Source organism: Rhinolophus sinicus, linkage group LG06 (genome assembly GCF_036562045.2).
Source record: "Rhinolophus sinicus isolate RSC01 linkage group LG06, ASM3656204v1, whole genome shotgun sequence".
Lineage (NCBI taxonomy): Eukaryota > Metazoa > Chordata > Mammalia > Chiroptera > Rhinolophidae > Rhinolophus > Rhinolophus sinicus.
The window spans coordinates 81055060-81075519 of record NC_133756.1 but is presented as its reverse complement, the minus strand read 5'-3'; the positions used below and the strand labels follow the sequence as shown (position 1 = coordinate 81075519).

General features: G+C 40.7%; 1 protein-coding gene across 7 annotated transcripts in view; it reads right to left on the bottom strand.

Annotated features, from left to right (window-relative positions):
• The window catches only part of DDX6 (DEAD-box helicase 6), a 32742-nt gene extending 17882 nt beyond the window's left edge, over positions 1 to 14860 (bottom strand). For 2 of the 7 annotated variants that reach the window (XM_019716311.2, XM_019716315.2), the window contains exons 1-4: positions 14156 to 14294; positions 11015 to 11484; positions 8262 to 8325; positions 7286 to 7390 (exon numbers count right to left, since the gene is read on the bottom strand). In XM_019716311.2, coding sequence (XP_019571870.1) covers positions 7286 to 7390; positions 8262 to 8325; positions 11015 to 11214 — 369 coding nt within the window. In that variant the 5' untranslated portion in view covers positions 11215 to 11484; positions 14156 to 14294. The other 5 variants (XM_019716313.2, XM_074335351.1, XM_019716312.2 and 2 more) reach the window with 5 other exon arrangements.
• Between the last annotated feature and the right edge of the window lie 5600 nt (positions 14861 to 20460).

Below are 20460 nucleotides of genomic sequence, written 5' to 3'. Positions count from 1 at the left end.
CAGTTATCTCAATCCACGAACACATCACTGAGAGTGACTCTCATTTTCATATTTAGCTTCCTTTGTCATGTGTGTTTTGTGGAAGACAGCATCATTTCCTATTAACTCAGGAAAAATTTCTTAGACAATAGCAAAGGATTCCCAACAATTACTTAAAATTAAATACACCTAACACAGAGACAAATTAAAAAGGCAGAACAGGTATAAACAGGGAAAAAGGAGAACACTTGTTTCTAAAGTAAAAAATCTGAATTTCTAAAACCAAGGGAAAATAAACCAGGAGATTCATAGTCACTGTAAGAATGAGTTCTATGCCTGAGCTAATGACCAAAAGAGCTATCTATAGCATTTAAAAACTTTTATCATAGAAATATCTAAGTCATAAGCATCATGATTTCCATTTCCCACCATGACACTCATTCTACCTAGACCCCAATCTCAGGGGTCAGATGGGTTCCACATGGTCAAAATAACATAGCTGCCAGCTGTGAAAACAGTCCAGTGACAATCTGTTATCTTGTTCCGACAACCAGCATTAAACAGTCTTATTATGGTAAAAAGTCAAAGAAGAAAACCTTGGCTTTGATCGTTTGGTCTTAATTTCCTCCCTTCTACTTTGAGTCAGCTCTGTTAATTTCCAGTCGTTCTGGAGACCCATTACCCCCACTGATTCATTCTCTTCTATGGTTTTTGAACAGACTACCTGCACTACTCAGTTCAATGGGGGGGGGGGGGGGGGGAGGCTAGGTGGTCGCCAAAGTCTTCAATGACTTTCTGAGTCATGTCCTTCAAAACTACAAAACTTGTGAAGTGAGCCAGGGTAAAATTAGATAGGGAGTATTCTAATTCCCGTTTTGGGTTTGTCTTTTGGTTTAGATTGAGGCCACTGGGTTAGATTGACTTCTAGTCTTCTGTTCTTTGATAGGGCTTATGCTTTCTAGAAACAGTTTAAGGTAAGGCTTTAACAAAGTAAGCAACCTAGGGTCAGCTGGATGGCTTTGGTTAGATGTGAGCTCTCAACAACAAGGTTACAGGTTCAATTCCCACACGGGATGGTGGGCTATGCCCCCTGCAACCAAAGATTGAAAATGTGACTGGACTTGGAGCTGAGCTGCGTTCTCCACAACTAGACTGAAGGACAACAACTTGGAGCTGATGGGCCCTGGAGAAGCACACTGTTCCCCTATATTCTCCTCCACCAAAAAACTGAATTCTTTAAAAACAACAAAAAAAAGTAAGCAATCTAGCCTACAAGATGCACTGATATTTCTCCCTGTATAATGGCCATAATGATTAGCAATCAGGGAATTCAGCACATCCACATTGTTTCTTACCACTGTTTCCTAGGAAGATTAAGTTAATATGAAATAAGAGAATTCAAGTCAGGCTCAGACAGCTTTGAAACCCAAGAGGAAATTATGGGAAGCTGCAAAGGAGAAGAAAAAGGAGGAAGCTAAAAATTCTTTAAAAACATTATGTGCTAAGCAGATACCTTGTATTTATCTCTTCAAGTTTGGTACTTTTTGTTTTACAAATGACAAAACCAATCTCCAGAGATTATTTTGCCCATGGTCACAAAGCAAGAAATGCTAGAACCAGGATTTGAACTTAGGTCTGCAAGTAACAATATGTAGGTGAGGATGTGGAGAAATTGGAACCCTCATACACTCCTAAGTGGGAACGTGTAGCCACTTTGGAAAACAGGCTAGCAGTTCCTCAAAAGGTTAAACAGTGTTACCTTATGAACCAGCAACTCTACTCCTAGATATACACCCAAGAAAAATGAAAACATCTCCACACAAAACTTGTACATGAATGCTCACAGCAGTATTATTCATAACAGTTAACACTGGAAACAACCCTACAACTGATGAATGGATAAACCAACCATGGTACACAGTCATACAATGGAATATTATTCTACAACAAAAAGGAATCAAGTAGTGATACATGTTAAAACATGGATGAACCCTAAAAAACTATGCTAAATCAAAGTAGCCAGCCACAAGAGATCATAATGTTGTATAATTCCATTTATAGAGAATATCCAGAATAGGCAAATCCATAGAAAGTAGATTAGTAGCTGCTTAGGGCTAAGGAGTAACTCCCTAAATGAGTTTTTTTGGGGTGATGAAAATGTTCTAAAATTGAGTGTAGCAATGGTTGCACAACTGTGAATACACTAAAACCCCAATGAATTGTATACTTTATATGTGTGAATTGTGTGATATGTGATTTATATCACAATATAACCCAAACCTGTGATTCTGCCACCTTTTTTTAACTCTTTAACTCTATGTTCTACTTTAAGGTCTAGGGATTGATCAAATATGTATTTGATGTGTTTTGGTTACCCTATTACCCATTTCTCTTTCTTAGTAGCTCCCTCACTTCCGAGGAACTGCATCTCCCCCATCCCAATGAATAGTCTAGCCAACCTCTCCTCAGCCAAATTGTAGACACTGACTGAAGCCAGGCCAGCCGAATGCTCCCGTCTAAGATTTTAAATTTTGATAGTGCATCCTATAACTTACAGCTTCCTAAAGACCTTCAGCTTCCTCAGTTCTTGGCCAATTAATTCCAAGTGTATTTCTCCAGACTTCTCCTTAATCTTCTGAACTCCTACTAGTCTTCCAATGAACTACCTTTTGCTTAACTTAGCCCATGTTGGTTTCTGTTGCCTATAAAGAATGGTATACTTCCCAATATCCCAGTACTGAGAGCCATTTAACAAGAGTATGACACTAAAAAAGCTCAAAATCGCCAAACTGGCTGCTTTTAGAGTAGCTGCTGCTTTTTACTTCCTTCAGCCACATGAGTTTAAGAATCCAAATTTCAGGGGGGAAAAAATATGGGTACTGTGGAGGAGGTAGCAATGGTTGTCACAGATATCTACTGCTACCTAGAAAAAAGGAAATGGAAGGTAGTAATTTCAAAAATAGTCTAACATAATGAACATACCCCAATTTACCCCCAGTAATCAATGGGGAAATGCACTTAAAGATTTTTTGAAAATTCAGAAAAATAATTATTTTACCATAATAAATCCATGTTAAGAATGTTTTACAAAAGGATAAAGAATGCTATAATTCCTAGCTATAAATAATAAACTATTAATCCTTATTAGACTTGGTTGGCAAAATAATTTCTCAAAGTAATTTGAGATTCTTGACCCAATATGGAATTTTGTTGTCAACAGTAAGGAACTTCCATGTTTCCCTCAATAATGGTCTACCTGCCATTTCATCACCTTCTTATCTAAAAATTCTTCAAAAGTTGTAGTCTAGAGTCTGGAAGCAGCAGGACCTGTTACCTCTCAATCATCTCAAAGTTAATATAAGGTTTCAAGATGTTAAGCAGAATAAAACAGTAGGTTCTCATGCACTCCAAAGAAGTCTGTGTTTCTATAAAGCTGTCTTTAGAATGCCAAGTTATGCCGCTGGGCACAGTATTCATCAGACCTAGAACTAGAGTCACAGATGGCAGCACCAAAGAAAGACGTGTAGGAGATATCTGTAGTATACCTGGACCCAGCCTGTTAGTGTAAAATCTTTTGAGAGGATATAATTTAAGTTCCTCATCTTCCACTAATCTTATAGCCAAATTGCAAATAAGTTCCACCTCTTACAAAATATTCAAATGTAGATGACACCCATCTGTCCAAGAAGGCTTTTACATTTGTGAAAAAATTCCAGATAAAACTATATACGATAGAAGACATTTCAGGGGGGAAAAACAAAACAAGCAAGCAAGTAAGGAGAGAGGGAAGATTAGAACAGAATGAACAGAAGGCAGCAATCACGAGGACGAATTTTACTAGAGGACTTCTACATTTCTTTTTGGTTCTAAAATCCTAATACTTATACTTTGTTACATTGAATAATTCTAAGGAGCAAATTATTGTACTTTCTACAGATTCTCAGGTGAAAACAATAGTGAAGAAAAAAGGCAACGGTAGTCTCAGGTATCTAAAATAATACTTTAGCCAAGTGGTTAGGGAGTTAACTGCCTCTATGATATACTATACTAACACTGAAAGCACAAGTAACAAATTCAATTTTAAATTTTAATACAAAGGTGAGAAACAGTCCATTAAGTCTGCCAAATGAACCAACCTCCTTTTTTGATAAAACTGTTACATGGAATAACCCATTAACACTCATTGAGCCTTTATCACGTAGGCACTGTATTAAGCGTACTAACATGAATCTCCTCACTTAAGCCACAACAGCCCTACAGCATATACTATTATATCGATTTTATATGTCAGGACACCAAGGTTTAGAGAGGTATCTCAAATAATTAACTTCAACCTCGGCAATCTGACTGCAAAGCTAGTGTATTTAAGCAGTTCTCTCGACTAAGTTCACCATAATTTCATCAAAGCATTCTAAACACAATCGAACATTTGAGGGCCTATTTCCTGCATATACCTTACTAAATACTAGAAATACAAAGTTGAATGATATAGACCCTACAGAAGAGCTCTCATAAAACTTTTCATTGTTACAGATAAAATGGATTAACATGAACTACATTGTAGATTACTAAATTTTTCAATATCTACACTTAAATTGCCTATCTGATGATGTATAACCTTATCTTGATACTTTCTCCAGCCATGATAAACTTCTTTCAGTTTGTCCACAAAGGCACACTTTCCCCCCTAGGTAATCACTATCCCAGTGTTTTCTGCTTAGAATATGGATCACTTCTTCCAGGTTGTTCCATCTTCCCCTAATGGCTACATATATGTGCCATTTTCGACTAGAAGGGGGCCTATTATATTATATTGAAAGTACCTGTAAAATTAGCTGTCCTTTCTACTAGACTGTAAGAACAGGAACCCTATCTGCCTTGTTCATTACATCCCATGTCTAACACTTTCTAAAAGTCACTCAGTAATTGTTTTTGCTCAATGAAAAAGTGCTCAGGGATGTAACAGTGTTTGTCCTTAATACAACTTGGATTCAAGTTTTAACTTACATGAAGACAGCACACGTTTATCAAAGATATATGTATAACACGTTTATGTCTACGTGTGTGTATGCATGTATGTGCATACATACAAGGTGTGATAAAAAAATACAGTGACTGTTTCAATTAAAAACATTTATTACAGTAAGACACATTTGTCATTAATCCCCCTCAAAACACTCCCCCTCACTTCGAACATACTTATCCCATCGTTCTTGCCACTTTCTGAAGCAGTTCTGGAAGTGCTCTCTTGTGAACGTCTTTAGTTGTGCTGTCGTGGCTGCCTTGAGGTCCCGAATCGATTCAAAACGTTTACCTTCATGGTCATTTTGACTTTGGGGAAGAGCCAGAAGTCGCACGGTGCCAGATTCGGTGAACAAGGTGGATGAGGACACACCATAATGTTTTTATTTGACAGAAATTGCCATATACCAAAAACGGTATGTAACATGGAGCATTGTCATGATGGAGGATGAAACCGTTTGCCCGTTTCTCAGGCCATTTTCTATGCACATTGTTTCTTAAACGCTCATAAAGACACTCCCGAAAGAGGACTTCTAGAACGGCTTCAGAAAGTGGCCAAGAACAATGGGATAAATGTGTTCAAAGCGAGGAGGAGTATTTTGAGGAGGATTAATGGCAATGTGTCTTTTACTGTACTTTTAAAAAATTTAAACATTTGCCATATTTTCTGATCACATCTGAATAAAGTACAACTGTGTACGAACATTTCCTTGCTCATTCCACTGAAAGGGCCAAGGAGCAGAGTGCACCTACTGCTCAGATTTTGGGCCCTAATACTACTTCCCACTAATTGGAATCAGAGCTCCTTGGAGAAATGGCTGATTCCAAGGCTGGGGGAGGGTATGCCTGGTATCATGATATACCAAAACAGAAGTGTGCTCAAGAAAAAGGGGCGGGGGCGGGGGGGGAGTGAAGATGTGGAACACAAAAAATTCTTAGGATAGTGAAATTACTCTGTATGGTACTATAATGGTGGATACAGGTCATTATACATTTACTCAAACTCACAGAATTTACAGCACCAAGAGTGAAACCTAATGTAAACTACAGAATTTGGGAGATGTGCGTCAATGCAGGTCACCAGTTTTAAGAAATGTGTCACTCTCATGGGGAATGTTAATAATGTGGAGGCTGTGCATGATCAGGGGCAGAGATTATGGGAAGTCTCTGTATCTACTCAATTGTCGTGAACTTAAAACTGCTCTAAAAAATAGTCTATTAGGGAAAGAAAGATAAAGAGGGGCACCTTTCAAAAACACAGGAACCAGTTTGAAGGAGCTCACACTGGCCAAATCTAAGACAGTCTGAGCAGAAAAACATCACTGGGGAAAAAAAGGAATTCATAAGCCCACACTGATAATATATAGATACACAGAGAGGAGATAAGGGAAGGATCTTCTTTTTAAGGCCAAATGTGGAAAGAGTACCAGAGTTGGAAACTCATATTCCAACAAAGATGAGATCACGCAAGTATCATCAATGAATACTAAAACTAGGGGAAATGATGAAGACCAGGATCTCTGCAAGATATGAAAGTGCTCCCTACAGGCTGCTTATTAGTTTCAAGGGAGGAGGGGAAAAAAAAAAAAAAGCAGCAAATATACAATAGAAAAATCAAACATCACCTTGACAGAATAATCAAAATTAAAATCACCAATGCAAAATACATGGACACTTGTCTATACCTCCAAATGTGATATCCTGAAAAGGTCGTAACATGACTTCTGCAACATTTTCGCTAAGAATATACAATTTGAATCTAATCATGTGGAAACATGAGACAAACCCCAAATGAGAAATGTTCTACTAAAGAAAGGAAGGGGACTGTATTTTTAATATATCAGTGTCATAGAGACCAGGAAATATGATTAAAAGAGGTTAAAGACGTAACGATTATATGCAATACCTGATCCTAGGATGACTCCTGCACAGAGGAGGAAAAAAATGCTAAAAAGGACATTTTGGGGTCAATTAAAAATTAGAATACAAATGACAGATGAGATAGAAATGTTGTATTAATGTTAATGACTGAAGATAACTGTACTATGGTTATACAAGAGAATAGCCTTACTCTTAGGAAATACGCTGAAATATTCAGAGGTACCAGGATTTTGTAACTTACCCTTAAAAGATTCACAAAGTGTGTATGTGCACGTATATACGTGTGGGTGTGTACACACACACGAGAGAAATGCTGGTTCATTTTATCATCACAGATCAAAAAGAAAAGTTGTGTAATGCTTAACTCATAACATTACCCATGTGATAAAACAGGGAAACATACCTGAATAGGAGATGGCTTTTCCCAGCCCATTTCAAAAATTCCCATCAGTAACTCCCGTTTCAAACAATAATCTTCAAACTCATTTCCTTTTGTGGAGGTCACATCCTAGACAAACAACAAAAGAATAAAGTACAACTGTGTTCCTTTAGTAGTTAGCATGCTTAAGAAAGTTTGTTTAAGAGACTAATTCTTTATCTACCCCATTTATAATATAAATATATGCAGATTAGTTATCTTGATCTGTACTTCAACAACTATTCCTAAAGAATAACCACTCTCTTACACGCAAGCCATTTAAAAATTGTGTTTTGGGGAAAGGACACACTGTGGTCATATTCTTCTAAGCACAGGTGGAATAGTATTTATTTCTATGTAAGAATCATGCTATAAATTGTAAATTACAAAATGCGAAGTCAAACCTTAGCTCCACCACTCACTGGCTATAAAATATCCTAGTTTAAACCAGGGTTTCTCAAGTTCAGCAATATCGACATTTGGGCCAGAAAATTCTTTGTTGTAAGAGGCTATCCTGTAGCATTTCCCCAGCTGTGATAACCAAAAATGTTTCTAGCTATTGCTAAATACCCCCCTCGAGAATAAAAACCACCCCTGGTTGAGAGAAAACCACTGGGCTAAGAGAACTAACCCCTCAACTTCCATTTTCTCATCCACAAATTGGAAATAATACCTAACCGGAATCTTATTGTGCTGCTGAGAAAAGAGAATTTTGAGAAAAATGCCTTGAAAACCACAAAAGCACTCCATAACTAGATAAAATACACATACGTATAAACATAATATGTAGATACACATTAACTCCTCCAAATAGTGGAAATTTTTGGCACTTCATCATATATGATCTATACAATTGCAAAATATTTAAGAGTGAACACATATTGCCTATTGTTATTAAGTAACTACTTCATTTTTGTTCGTTTCCACACCACTTTCCACTTGAATCTTACAACCAACTTACCGAAGTTTTGATTCTTAGATCCTTTGGAGGGAGTTTTAAAGTCTTTTTCCAGTCATCACCAGGTCTAGAGAGAATATAGTAATATTAAAATATCAGAATTCATAGCATCATTATTCTAGTAATACAAAGATAATTCGTGTTAATTATAATTAAGTTCTTAAAAAACACATTAAAGTTTAACATGTTACCATTTACTTAAGAATACAGTTAACAGAGATAACTAGAAAAACTGCTCTCCTTACAAGGAGCAATCTAGGGAGGGCTAAAAAAAAAAAAAAAAAAAAGAAAAAAATCAATGGAAAGGGATAAGGCAACCATCTTCTTAAGCAGCATAGTGTGACAACAGTGCAACTGTTGTCACAACTGGGAACCCATGCGTTTTGTTTGACCTACATAGTGTATTTTTATTTAAATTAGTTGCTGACATTTAAAAATTAGATTGTATAAAAGTCCAGATTCTGGATTTTCTTGAAAAACTGGAAGCTTTAGCAACACTGGTTCCAAATTTCTGCATGGCAGCAGTTTAATAGAGCTTAGTAACGAGTTTAAAATCAAGCAGCTGAACCCTTTAAATAGGGCAAGTACCCTCTCATTTGGCAGTTTTTGGTAGGCATCTGAGTTTGTAACTTCTGGTGACTAGTTAAAACCAAGGGCTCTAACGTTTCAGACCTGAGTTCAAGCCCTGACTCTACCACTTATTGGTTCTGTGACCCTCCAGCAGTTACTTTTCTAAGCTTCCATTCTCTCATATATAAAACGGGTTAAGAATTACAGCAAGTAATTTACACAAAGCGCTCAGCACAGTGTCTGGCAAAGTAAGTCAATTATTAGCTGTTAATGAAGCTCTCTCAATCTTTTTTTTTTTTTACTGGGGATGCTTGAATCTATAAAAGAGGAAAAAAACAAGGAAAATATAATTTTAAAAATCTCTTTTAGGTCAGGCAAAAACCTCTAATTCATCTAACACAAAGCATCTAACAGAGGAAAAAAACATCAATAAAGCAAACAACATGTTCAACTGTGTTGTCTTTAAATAAGTTTTCATTATAGCGACTCCTGTATAATTAGAGCCCCCAAAACATCTCAGGAGTTTTGATTTAGAAAGATGAGCATTTATTATACTTAAAACTGGGTCCCAAATAATCCAAGATACTCTAACACAAGTGACTATTTGCTACCAATTCCCAGGGTACTAAAGCCTTTTACCTCAGCTGCTATCACACCAAAGTCTCTATGCAAAAGTGTTAACTGAACACCCTAGGTAGGCCAGTTTACCACACTGTCAAATTCTACAGTGAATAAAAATGCAGTCGATACAATGCAAAATCTGCCCACAAGGAATTTATAAACCACAGTAATTAAAATGAGAACATAAGTGATAAAGTATTAGAACTTCTAGACACCCCCCCCCCATTTGATGGGATCTAAAGCCTTCATGGAAGAAATGACACTTGGATTGAGATTTAAAGAACCCACAGAATTGAAACCATTAAGCCTAGGAAAAGCAAAAAAGTAAAATCCACTGTTATCTGAAATTAGAATTTAAGTAAAAAATATTATCATAATGAAATAATGCAGCTTTATCCTTAAAGATTAAAAATAGCCAAAATTTTGCTAGCCTACTCATATTTTGTCAAGACAAACTACAATTTAGAAAATATTTTACTAATTAAAGCATTCACCTTAAAAAAAAAACATAGAATATGCATTAATGGCAATTCACTCAGTGACCAAACCAATTCTACTGGAAATTAATTCTTATAGGTCACTAGTGAACTACACAGAAGTAACCATCTATAAAATATTCTGGTAGCTTCTTATAAAGGCTATTTTTCTTTATGAGTGCTTCTTAATAAGCATGGAAAAAATCTAGGTTGTAATTAAACACTTTAGTTCAGTGAATCAGTTTCGTCATCTTAGAAGATTTCTAGAGGTTAAATCAATTTTAATGGCTAAATTCTTAACAACAAAGCCAAACCTCAAATGGGGGTCACATCTTAAATCTTAATTTTCTATTAACTGAATCTTTAGAGTGATAGTTACCAAATAATTTAAAGTGAACACTTAAAAAATGATAGCCCACAAACTTTCAGATTTAAAGGAAAATATATTCTGTAGTAAGATGAGGCTCTAAGTTTTTAGTCAACAAGGGAGGGTTGGCCCCCTATTCAGAGATGTGTGTTTAGGAGAGTTCAAATCCTGACTTCCCTATGTTTAACGGCTTCTTATTTTGTAAGAGGAGGAGAAAGCTTATTAAAAAAAATATATATATATAGAAAAGCAAAGTTCCATAAACTAAAAAAAAAAAAATTATGGATAAATTTCCAATGAGTGAATTATGTTTGAAGTTCAGAAAGCTGGACAAGTCCTTAAATTTAAAATCTGAAATTGGCTTTAACTGCCATTTAAACTAGGGTAAGGTGCAGTCACAATACTAGGGGAAAGCTATACTGGCAAAAACAAGGTGAATCTGAGCTAATTATGAAAGCCAGAAATGTTTCAAAAAATAATCTATACAAAATTAATATACATCTATGCCTACATTCATTATTACTTAATAAACCTGAATTAATTATGACAGAAATACATTATTCTATTGCAAATACCTGATGGCCATAAAATAGTCATGTCCTCTATTTGCAATCAAAATAGTTAAGATTTACACAAAACAGTCAACAAACAACAAAGTAACCAAAAGAAATCTCCTTGGTCCCACCACCCAGAGTGTGTTTACTATTTATTCTAACACTTACTTAATAGTGGTGGTCATACTCTGTGCTTGCTGCTGAGTGCCATTATTGATTGTGTTGGTATTTTTCAGCTGGTTCATCTGCTGCTGTGTCTGTGTGCCCCCTCCTCCGGGGCCACCACTGGGCTTCACAGGGCCCCTCAGCTGACCATTTTGACTGGACAGACCCATTATAACAGGGTTCTCTGTTCTGGCCGTGCTCATACTGTATTAATTGTAAAGATGTCTCTTTCAAACTTCAAAACTTTGAAAGTCAGTAGAGAAACTGTAATAACAGTTTATTAGGCTCTCCAAAACGAAGAGATAAATATAAGTCTTGCTCAATATTGAGTCCTTTATTGCAATGCAGGCAAGCACCTGTAAGTCTCTGAACAGTAAGCAGCAGTAACTTGCTCTCATGCACCAAATCAACTTTTTATTTTTAAAAAAGCTCTAACAAGGTTGAGTTATGTATCTGAATTCACTCACTTCAATCTGAAACAAAGAAAAAGTTAAGTTAGCAAAAACACAGGAAAGTTGGAAAAACTTGTTTCCCTTTTAAAGAACTCCTTTAGAAGAACTCTCCTTTTAAATTAAAGAATTAAGAATACAGCTGCGCTTAAACCAAATCATTAGCCAGGCTAGGAGAAACACAAAAACGATGAACTGCCTCAAAAACCAAACTCACAATGAGACCAATCTCAAACATTTTAAATTGTTAGTTCAAAGCAACCCAGAGAACCCAGCTAGAAAGATACTGTGGTTAAATTAGCATTAGTTGTCAAATGGCAATCTCTTCCCTACAGTTTCCTAAGTCTCTAGAAGTCCATGACACCTCTAAAAGTCAACGATTCATTACACCTTATTGCATTACAACTCAATGAAGTACCACACAACTTAATGTAAATCTACATATGAACAAGGCAAGATAATTCATTAATTTTTTTCTATTTCTGACAGCAACTGAGAATCCTTGAAAAGTGAGCGTTTTGACTTAATTTTATGCTTTCAGAAAAAACACATCTGTGCACTCGTGAATTTCAACTATAAAAGTTCAACTTTATGAAGAAAAATGCATTTTCTTTTTTCCCTGTAAGTTTTTGCCCTTTGAAACAATAACTGAAGCAGGGACATAGACATATCTACATGTCAAAATCACCTGCTTGAAAAACAGCCAAGAAGCTCCTTAGCTACTATAAAATTTGAATACTAAAAAACTATTAGCTACATTTCAATAACACTTTTCAAGTATAATAGTATTAAAAAATTATAAAAACTAAAAAGAAAGTGACTGTTGAAAAAAAAAATCTGTGAAAGGCTAAATACACTAGTAACGAATCAAATTTCCCAAGAAACCTAGAGTCGTTTTAAAAAAGAACTGGTTAATCTCCTCCATTTTTAATTATTCCCCAAACTGAATTCTTTTAAAATGTAGAGAATAAAAACTTAAATTTACAAAGGCCAGAAAAGAAAGGCCTACTCCTTTTTAACTCCTTTAACATTTCTTACCAAAAATACACTAGCTTTATTAATTTGTGCCATAAAGTCTTCTCCAACAATAAAATTTGTTTAAAATATTTCTCTTACTTTTTAAAAAACTGGAAATAAAGTTGCTCACAAGCAAATCCAGATTATCATACACACAAAGAGGTATATTTCGAAGGCTCCCAGTATCGAATTAATCTCCTAAACAGATCGTGGTTAACAGTCACCTAATTTCAGTTCAGGGCAGTAAATGGTATCCTGTATTGACAGGTTTATATTACGATCAACAGTATCGCGTAATTCACACCAGAAGACTTATTTGTTTGCAAAGTACTAGAGGATGAAGGAGGCAACCTCTAAAGATTAAATGATCTCATTACTGTCCATCATGCATGTAACACTTCCTGTCTCCCTAGATCCAAACTGTGACTGATAATTGCTCCCCTCCTTAAACTGAAACCTGCACTGCAGTTTTACATCTCAGAGGAAATATTCCTTCTATCCCTTCCCCATTTAGATTTGAAATTATATTTCTGCATTTTAAATAGTACGAAGGAAACGTAGACTAGTTGGGAGGAGCCCCGTGCGGAGTTAATTACACCACTTCCCCGATTGTAGTTAGCAACTGACAGTTTCACACCCAAAACAGTATCGTCATCTCCGGCGAGAGCTTTTGTTTGCAAAGGCAGCGCATTTTCTGTAAGCTGGATCTGCAAGTTGGCCTGTTTTATTCTGAGGGGAAAAGGGGACTGTGGAAAAGGGAGTAAGCGATAAGGGAAGGAAACGAGCCAATAATTTGGACCACTTAATTGTAGGACAATAATTTCTAGCTCTCCCTGTCGCCTCACCCCACCCACCCAAAAAACCACACACACACACACCAAGTCAGCTCTCTGTGACCATAAACACAAACGGGTTGGGGCTCTGCAATCCTATCTGCGCCACAAGAGCAGGGAACGAGCTCCGCGGGTAGGAAACAAAAGGCACTCCTCCTATGAAGCCCCAAAGAGAAACCCTTAACCCAGAAAGTCTTTCTTTCCTCCACGACTCGGAGGGCTTCCAGAATCACCCACTCGTTACCGACCTACAAGGCCTCACTTCAATCAAGCAGCTGCTGGTCCCCTTCTAAACGGAGCCCTCCACTACTGCACATCCCTGCCGCCCCCTATAGGGCCGCCTCGTACCCTATAACCTCCAACATCACCGTAAGTCCTTGCCGCCCCCATGGTCCCACATTCCCTCGTCTTCTACAGTATAAAGCTCCTCCGAGTACTTGGCCCGCTCCCTCTACAGACCCCGCTGCGCACAGCCCCATATTCAGACACCTCCACCCCACACAGCTGCCGCCTGCCTTCCTCCCCAGGGTCCAGCCAGGCCTTAGGCCTCCGCCTCAGTGTCCCCCACGCTGACCGAGAGGCTTCCCCGCAGCCCCGACCTCACCCCACTCCCCGCGGCTCGGGCCTGAGTCCTACCACCGAGGCCACACCCGCTCGGCAACCTCGGTCCTTTATTGTTGACTCGAAGCTCCCAAAATGGCGGCGGCTCCTTCCTCCTCGGAAACCTCCGCCCGCCCCCAACCGGCCCCTCTCGGCGGCCTCCTCCGCCCCCGCCCTCGCTCTGCTGTAGAGGCCGAGGCCCCGAGCCGCCCGCGCCCGCCGCTCCACCCGCCGGCCGGCCTCACCTCCGTCGCTGCCCGCTTTCAGGGCTCTGCCGAAGTCACCGCCCGGGCTGAGCTAACTCGGCTCCTGAGCCCCCTCCCTCGCCCGCCGCCCCCTCCCTCCCAGCCTCGCTGCCGGCCTCTCCGCATGGCGGCGGTCGCGACTCCTCCTCCACGCAAGATGGCGAGAGCTCAGCCACCGCCGCTGTGCCCGCCAGGGCGTCACGGCCTCTGCGGCTTCGCGGCGAGAGAACAGGGGCCGCGGAGCCTCTCCCAAGAGAAAATAGCGGTGCTCTCACACCAACGGGCACACAGGGGTGCCAGGCCGAGGGGAAGCTGAAGGGGAAGTACGGTTTCTTCTCAGAAGGGAAAGGCGGGCTGCTTTTTCCACAGCTGAGGAGAAACGACTAGGGAATGGTGACTGCGAAGTCCATCCAGCCTTCGCCCGCCCCCCAAAGTGGAAATCGAGGGTTGTGACCACAGAGGATCTGCTTATTCCTGACCCAGGAACGCGTTCGGAGAACGGCCTCTCCCGGCAGCGAAACGGGGAGAGGAGCGCTGACCTGACATCTCCCGCGGGCCAGGGAAGCTGCTGCAGGACCAAAGGGGCCGCGTCTGTCCAGGAACAGGCAGAACTGGTGGCCATGAGACGCCGGCGCGCTCGAGGGAGGGGGCCGGAAGGGGGCCCGGCGGGGACTGAAGGACACGACGAGGGGGAATTGCGCTGGGGCTGCGCCGGGGGGGGGGATGGGGTCCCGGGGCAACGACCTTCCTCCCGGCCCCAATAGGCTATCTTCAAAGAAAGAGGGGGCGGGGAAGGGCCGACCTCCCGCAAAGGAAAGGAAAGCTGCTGAGGAGTCAGTTATAATGGAAATAAGAGTTCTGTAGGGACATGGGGAACCGGAAGGCCGAGGGTGATTCTTTCTCCCGCCTAACCCTCACTGAAGGATATTTATGTATTTATTCTTATAAATACTTTTTATATCCTAATGTCTCCGTTTCCCTTAACAAAAATAACAGGAAAATTATGTTCCAAGTAAAACAAAAATTCGAAGCTAGAAAGCTGTCAGGGAAAAGAACAACCCGGGTCTCACCCAGCTGAGAGACTGAATATATGGGACAATGGCCAGGCCGTTTGTGACTATAGGACCCCGACCCACAACTGCTGCTGCAAGCAGCTGGTGAAGACAAACAACAGCCCCCGCAGTAATCCGCCTAGAATGGGCAGGAATCAGTCATTGACTGCCACCTTCCGCAATTTTGCCCCTGCTTCCAACTCGGGACCAATCAGAGGAAGCCAAATATGTTCCCTAAGCCAATCACACGAGACGCCTGGCTTCGAGTTACCGTAGCAGGCCTCTAGCTTCCCCAGGCCAACGCGCTCCAATCAGAGCATAGGTGCAGCTTTCCCCTTTCCTCGCTGCCTGCCGTGAGTCTCCACGAAACTCAGTGTAGGTGGCGGGGTTCTTTGCTGTAGCAAACTGTTCTTATCTGTTGGTCTTTGTTTATCTCCACACCGCCAATGGAAAGGTGGTAGAGAAATGTGAGAAGGTTATTTTTGAGACTAAAAAGATTCCCCTTACAATTTTTAAATTCTAAATTTGTAGCATGTCATCTCCCAACCAGATTTTAAAATACCCACTCGTGTAAGGGAATAACCCTACACTTTGTGTCCATCCTAGAGAGAGGTGGCTTAGTGGTTGGTTCCTTTAAAATGTTAAAGTGTGAAGCCTTGTTTGCCTGTCTAAATTGCAGGAATGTGAAGGGGAGGAGGGCAAGAAGTGAGTGGGAGGGAGAGGAGCCTAAGAATTTAAAACAGGCCACTCACTGCCTGGTGGGATCTCTCCCTAGAGCACTAAGAAATGAGACCGGGCAAAGGAAAAGGGTTTGCATTCATAAATAAACTGTTAACTTCCAAAGGGGCCTGGTTGAAGTCATGACCAAAAAAAAGTGAGGGGGCAACTAAAAGTAAAATATGAAATAGCTGCCCATTCTCACCTAGGAATCCTGCCAGGGCTAAAACTTTTAAAGATTCTGTGTAATGTTCTTATAAGATCATCAGATATTCTTATAACTTATTTATGTCAGTCTTTTTTTTTACTGCTCTTGTGAGAAGCATAGATGGCATAAAATTAAGCTATGAACGCTTGGATCTTCTGGGTTCAATTTTAGTAGTTGATAGGGGTCTAATCCAACTATCTCAATAACTTTTTTTGTCCCTAGTTCAAACAGATTAACAAGAATCAGAGAATATGACACTTCAAGAATATAGATGAATTATTTGATAATGTACACAGTATCTTTACATTTACAAAATGTATATTTTAAAAACATTACATAAATCTTTTAGTTAATATTGAGTATAATAGTTTGGGTGATCTGTGGTAAATATGGTTTCTGGAGAGTGTGCTATTCCCAGTGAAGTCACCTATTTATTGTAATAAAGTGCTTCCTAAGATGTATTGACCATTTTCATTTTGTTGTTAGTCACTCTTACTTCCCTTCTACGCTACTTTTTGGATTTTGAACTGTTAGCTAAAGTGTTAGGCCTGGATTCAGTTGGCTGGCTTCTAGAGAATCTGTCGGTAGGAAAGACACTTTTAAAAAGAAAAACATTCACAAATAGAATTGAAGTTTTCAGTATTTCTGTTTAAAACACAACAGGAGTCTCTTTTTCTTTTTCTATTTTTTTTTGTAAGAGTGAGATGTGACTAAAAAATGCTACTTGGAATTCAATCACAATAATGGGTCCTCCCAACAAACATTGTTTGCCAGTCTCACATCCTATTTACCTAAAAATAACCAAAAGAAAAAAAAAATCACAGGTAAATTTACGCTTGATTTCATTTTAACTTCAATTTAAAATATTTAGAATCTAGAATTCCAAGTAATTTGAACTTGGATATATTTACATCTGATACTATCTTGAAATCTAAATGTTTTGTTATGCTAAAATGGATTTCACACTTTTAACTTTCTGTATATTTTTTTGAGGAAATGTAATAACTTGTTTAACTCAAACTACAAGCAAATGTGTTCATTACTTAAGAAAAAAAATTTGCTCACACCATATCCTCAATAAAATGATTATATCACATATAGCTAAGCTTTATAGTACAACATTTTTCCTCTTCCATGACTTACAGTATAACATTCTGATTTCCAAAAGAAATTTCAACAGATAAAATTCTTTTCCAAATATGCTCTAGCAACATCGGGTAGTCACTAACTAAGACTAAAGGCTAATGAGCCCAAGAAGCTAAGTATCTTTTTTTTTTTTTGGACTGCATAGCAGGTAAAAATTGCCTCTTCAAATTATACACCTGAAGAAAATGCAGCATCAGCCGACTGAGGGCTGAGTAAAGATATCCTCAGAGAAGTGCAAGTACTACACTGGAGTTAATATATACTAATAAGCAGATGTCTTTAATCACTGAGACACCTCACCAGGCACATTTTGTTGGAATATATGTTCCACTTCTAGAGTAAACTCAAGTCGAAAAGTAGGAAAGCAATATTACAAACAGGAAGGGGAATGGGTGGGTAAAAAACATTTTCTCCAAACTGCCAGGTTTAGTTTGCAGAATTTATGTTCCTTCTGACAGATATTTCCCCATTCCCAGGGCACCATAACCAGCTAGCTCAGTTCACCAGGTATCTTTCAGCCTCATCGGCTCCCAGCATTGTTTACGTTCTGGTCCTCACCCAGAAAATTGTAGCTATTCATTTTGCCTATTCAGTTTTCCTAAAATTACTGTCCACCAGCAATTGTAACTGATTCATTAATTTGAAAATAATATGTGGCTGAGAAGATACCAAAATCTGGACACTAGTTCTTTAGGTATAAATTTAATATGGTCTGCTCAGATAAAGGAAGAACTGACGCTGTCCCCAGGTATAATGCCTTGGTCCCCTGGGTACTTTCTGAGTTAGTTCAGGGTTGGTTGCAGACGAGTAACATTGATGGGGGTCCATGGCAATCTTGTGGAAGTGTCATGGAGTTGTGTCGTGCGGGGAGGCCTGCGGGGTCTCTGCTCCCGCTCCCCATACAAGAACGCAGGATATGGTGAGGCCAAAAAGGAACACCCACGGAGCCATAGGTAGGGGAATCATAACCACTATATTCTCTCTGGCGGCTCTATACTCTCACTGGAGGCTGGATCCACACTGTCCGCAAACCGCCATCCACGCTTGCCAGCCCAGCCGCCATCTTCTTGCTAGCCCCCATTTTTTTCTCTCTCTCTTCTCCCTTCTCTCTGCTAGCGTAGCCACAGCAGTTATATTAGTGGCCAATGGCTCACTGGTTACAGCTGACGGCCAACTAGCCACAGCTGATGGCCATGCAATCACAGTTGGCCATTTACTACCTGAGCCAGCACCTGTCTATGTGAGGCCGAGAGCCTGGAAACTACTTTCTGGGGCTCTGCCCCCACAAGTTGATATGTGTACCATGCCTCCTTTGTATGCAGGACCTTGTAACAAGAGTGTATTTCTTTCCTTTAAAGATTTTTATTAAAATAGAGCTAACATACAATATTATATTAGTTTCAGCAGTACACCAGTTATTCAATATTTATATACCTAAAGAAGTGATCACCATGGTAAGTCCAGCAACCATCTGACACCGTACCATGCTAGCACAATATTATTGACAACATTCCCTATGCTGTGCATTATATCCCCATGACTTATTTATTTTATACCTGGAAATTTGAACCTCTTATTCCCGTTCCCCTTCCCCCTCTTTGTTCCCAATGATGACAATTTATTATAATCTGTTGGCAGCACAGTTAGATATTAATGATATTAGAACTCTGTCTCCATAGAAATGGACAATGATATGTAGCCATTATATTGGGGAACTGTGTGCATCACTGTGGGGACAAAGCCCCGGAGAACAGTTCCCAGGCTCTCGGCCTCATATGGAAAGGTGCTGGCTCAGGTAGTAGATGGCCGTCAGCTGTAACCGTTGAGCCATTGGCCACTAATATAACTGCCGCCACTGCATTGGGAGTCGAGTTGAGGGGAGTCGGTCGGTTGGCAGAAAAGCAGACAGCAGGTCACACGTCGTGTGAATCCAGCCTCCAGTGAGACTATAGTGGTATGACTCCCCTACCTATGGCTCCGTGGGTGTTCCTTTTTGGCCTCACCATATCCTGTGTTCTTGTGTGGGGAGCAGAAGCTGAGACCCCGCAGGCCACCCCGCACGACACATGGCGCAGCGAGCAGGGTGTGGTGTCAGCTGAAACTCTCCGGAATGTACTGGAGCAGTTTATACATATAAAAGCTCAGTTTCGTAAGCAGGGTATGGTGCTGGCCAACACCTACCAAAGCATAGTGGAGCGGTTTGTGCGTGTGAGAGCCCAGCTTCGGGAGGCCCATGAGGAGCGACACTGCGGACGGGAGGCGCGGTCTGCCTGGGAGACTCAAGCCTCCAGCTGGCACATCACCCTATTGGCCATGGACGGCGTTGCCTTCATTTTGGTGATCTGCTGCGGCCTTAGGCTCCGAGGGTTGTGGACATCTTACACGGAGGCCTCCACCCACTCAGACACCTGGCACAGTGAGCAGGATCCCGACCAGGTAGGAAAGGAGTCTGACTCTGGGAAGGAGGACAGGTGGCCCCCACACAGTGTGTGGTGCCTAGCGGACACTGTTCTCAGGAGTTGGACCCCCAAGGAGGGGTGGGAGGACATGCACGGCTCTCCGGCCAGTGGGGAGAGGGCCCTGCAGGCTCTGGCTGAGCGGTTACCAGAGGAGGCGAAGGCTACAGCCGGCCGCGTGGGCTGGATGTTCCTCACGGCCTTGAGTCTCAACACGGAAAACGCGCTTAATGAAATGGCCCAGGTGCCAGACCAGGTGTCCAGGTTGGAGGCGCTGGAAGCCCAGGTCCCCCTGTTAGAAGAGGGGCCCCACAGTGGAGACTCTGAGGCAGAGGCAAAGGAAGGGAGTGGAGACAATGTAGCTCCCAACCCCCAAGCCCGGCCAATCTTGAAACAAAAGGTAAAGCATGAACAACCTTTGGGCCCCGGGGGCGTTGCTGCCGGCAACCCAGCTGTGACTGAGTTCACTACCTACATCCCTTACACTCCCCCCTGAGTTGCAGGAGCTGGGGAGGCGGTACAGACAGCGCCCTGGAGAGCCAGTCTCAGCTTGGCTATTACGTTTATGGGATGAGGGAGCAGACAACATTCTCTGCTCCCCAGGAGAGATGGAAAAGCTAGCCTTTATGACAGTGCATCCGTCCCTGCGACAAAGGTTACAGAACTGCCATAGGTTGGCCCAAAACCATTGGGCAACCACTCTCTAATGGAGTGGCTCACTGCTGC